The sequence below is a fragment of the Solanum tuberosum genome, unplaced genomic scaffold (genome assembly GCF_000226075.1).
Source record: "Solanum tuberosum cultivar DM 1-3 516 R44 unplaced genomic scaffold, SolTub_3.0 scf00285, whole genome shotgun sequence".
Classification (NCBI taxonomy): Eukaryota; Viridiplantae; Streptophyta; class Magnoliopsida; order Solanales; family Solanaceae; genus Solanum; species Solanum tuberosum.
Genome location: NW_006239208.1, coordinates 805,023 through 808,055, shown reverse-complemented (window position 1 = coordinate 808,055; position 3,033 = coordinate 805,023). Strand labels below are relative to the sequence as shown.

At 32.4% G+C, this 3,033-nt stretch overlaps 1 protein-coding gene across 1 annotated transcript; it reads left to right on the top strand.

Moving 5' to 3' along the window:
* Positions 1-102: 102 nt before the first annotated feature.
* LOC107062936 (uncharacterized) lies at positions 103-2,560 on the top strand. The gene is made up of 6 exons (XM_015314211.1): positions 103-1,065; positions 1,157-1,306; positions 1,416-1,419; positions 1,720-1,832; positions 1,927-2,192; positions 2,254-2,560. Exons 1-6 carry the CDS (start codon positions 103-105, stop codon positions 2,558-2,560), a joined length of 1,803 nt encoding a protein of 600 aa, XP_015169697.1.
* The last annotated feature ends 473 nt before the right edge of the window (positions 2,561-3,033 follow it).

The following is a 3,033-nucleotide window of genomic DNA, read 5'->3' as shown; positions in this document are numbered from 1 at the left end:
AGATAAAAATAAAAATGAAGAAGAAAAGGAAATAAATGATGAAGATGGAGATGATGAAGAAACTGAAAATGATAAAGAAGATGAGGAGGAAGGTGAAAAAGAATGGGAGGAAAAAATGATAAAGAAGATGAGGAGGAAGGTGAAAAAGAATGCGAGGAAGGAGATGAAAATGAAAGTGATGAAAGAGATGATACTGAAAGTGAGGAAGGAGATGAAGATGTTGTCAAAATTTTTAATATTGACAAGTTTCATGTAGAGATGCCTATAGATGACCCTACAAATTTGACAGGTGATTTTGTTGTAAAATCAGTCATGGGCGCCAAATTTGATGCTTTTAGAACGATATTGATGAATGAAAAGTTGGAGGATTTCTTTAAATCTAGCTGTTTTGGATACTTTCTTGATTTGCCGGAGGCTAACAATGCACGTTTTCAAATGAGCATGGTGTATGATCTTCTCAAGCACAGGATCAAGTATAAGGGAGCTGATGATGATGCTTTGGAGGATAAGAACAAGAAAATGGATGAGATTTGGATAAACTACTGTGGCATGCCAGTTTGTTTTGGCATGAAAGAATTTGCCATAGTGACTGGACTGAGATGTCATCCTCCTTCTGAACCTCTTCCTAAAGTTGCACGCTTAAGAAAGCCAAGAGAAAAAAAGATATCTAAATCAGTCAAGGTTGGCAAGAAAGGTAATAGGTCAGTCAAGACAATCAACACCAAAACCAACAAAGGCAAAGAAAAACTAAATAATGAAAATGAGTTGTTGGCTATTATTGGACCTAGTTATAAAGCCAAAGATTTGATAGAAGATCTCCAGAGCAAAAAGGTTTTGAAGAAGCACAAAGAGCGAATGTGCTTAGTTTGGTTTGTGCATGCCATTTTATGGGCCAAAGACATCAACAATGTCATAGATCTTAGTTTGTTTGTGCTTGCTCAAGATTTGGATGCATTCAACAATTACCCATGGGGTAATGATAGTTATTTCTTGACTGTCGAGTATTTGGTGTCAAAGTTATCACCGAAGACTAACAATTTATATGGCTTTCCTTGGGCTTTCATGGTAAACTTCACCTCTAATTTTAGTATTTTATTTATTTGTGTTATTGAATAATTATTTTAAATTTTTATTTTCATCATCTTTATATTTTTAGGCTTGGGCATTTGAAGCAATACCTTACCTCAGGAAGCAATTCAATGATTACTCAAAAGAAATTTCTCAACCAAGGATTCTTAGGTGGTTGTCTTCCAAGAACAACCCAAAAATAAATTATGTTGATCTCCTCGATCCTCCTTATGATATAGTAAGTCTCCTATAGAATAATATTTATTTAAATTAACTGATTATCTGTTTTGCTTTCGTTTAGTTTTCTTCCCAATATATGACTCATCTATAATCATCTATTGCAATAGATGGGTACATCTGTTGGAAGAAAACATAAGAGTTTGCTACTGTTTTGCTTTTTCCCAACAGATGACTGATCTATTGCAATAAAAGTGTCATTTGTTGGATGAAAACTTTATCATTTGTTGCTATTTTATTTAGGTTCAACAGATGACCTATTTGTTGCAACAGATATGTCATATATTGGACGAAATCTCAATCTTTTTATGCTATTTTGCTTTCGTCCAACAGTTTACCGATCTGTTGCAATAGATATGTCATCTATTGGATGAAATCTCAATAGTTTGCTGCTGTTTTGCTTACTTCCAACAGATGACCTATCTGCTGCAACATATGAGTCATCTGTTGTAAGAAAATTTGATCATTTGCTACTGTTTTGCTTTCTTCCAATAGATGGCCCATCTGTTGCAACATATGGGTCATCTGTTAGAAATAAAATATATAGGTAAATATTACAATAAATATTTTATCTATTATAATTTATAGATTAGTTTTAATATAAACTATTTTTGTTTATAGATTGTACATCCATGGCTTGTTCCCACAAAGCAAGAGTTGCAAATGCCATTCTTTTTAACTCTAGGAATTATTGACACAAAATCAGACCCTACAGTGGATCTGATAAAAAAAGAATTGACTGGAGCAACAACGATCAGAAAGGAAGCACCTATTGTTTCTGGTGATGCTGATGATCTTGCATTAGATGTTGATGTTGATGCTAATATTGGTGTTGATATTGGTGATGCTGGTGCTAAAGTGGTTGTGAGCATGTTGATGATGTTGTGGTATATATGGTGGATTCACCCTTTCAATAGACATACCACATCTTTTTGCTCCTTCTTCTAGCTCATGTTCTGCATGTAAATGTGAAGAATGCAAGAACAAAGAGGCTCAGTTAATATCTACTGGTGAAGATGTGAAGAAGTCTCTTGATACTCTTACTAGTGTTGTTAAGGAATTGATATCTAAGAGATGTGTTATTCCATCAAGAAAAATTTCGGAGCCATTCACACCATTGAAGATTAAAAGGAGAAGAAAATCAATTTCCAAGATATTATCAAATATGAAAAAAAGACAACAAATTGCAACTAATCCCCTTCCTTGCAATGTTGAGTCATCTTCAGGAGCCATAGAAGAGCAACAGAAGTTGTAGAGGGTATGAGTTGCTGAAGTCATATTTTGTAAGGTGAAGAACCTGATATTTTGTAATTGCTGATGACAATATTTTATATTTAATAGATGTCCAGTTATTTTATTCATGAATTCTATTTTGTAAGCTGGAGAATTTTATATGAATTGTAATTCATGAACACTTAACATAATTAGTTAATCATATTTTGTAATTGCCGATGACAATATTCTATATTATATAGATGTTCAGTTATTTTATCATGAATTCTATTTTGTAAGCTAAAGAATTTTATATGAATTGTAATTCATGAACACTTATCATATTTAGTTAATCATATTTTGTAATTGCCGATGACAATATTCTATATTATATAGATGTTCAGTTATTTTATCATGAATTCTATTTTATTCTTAGATTTGTAAAAAGTTAAATTATACTATTGAAACAATGTGTTGCAACAGGTTATAATATGTTGCAACTCATTTATTGCAACT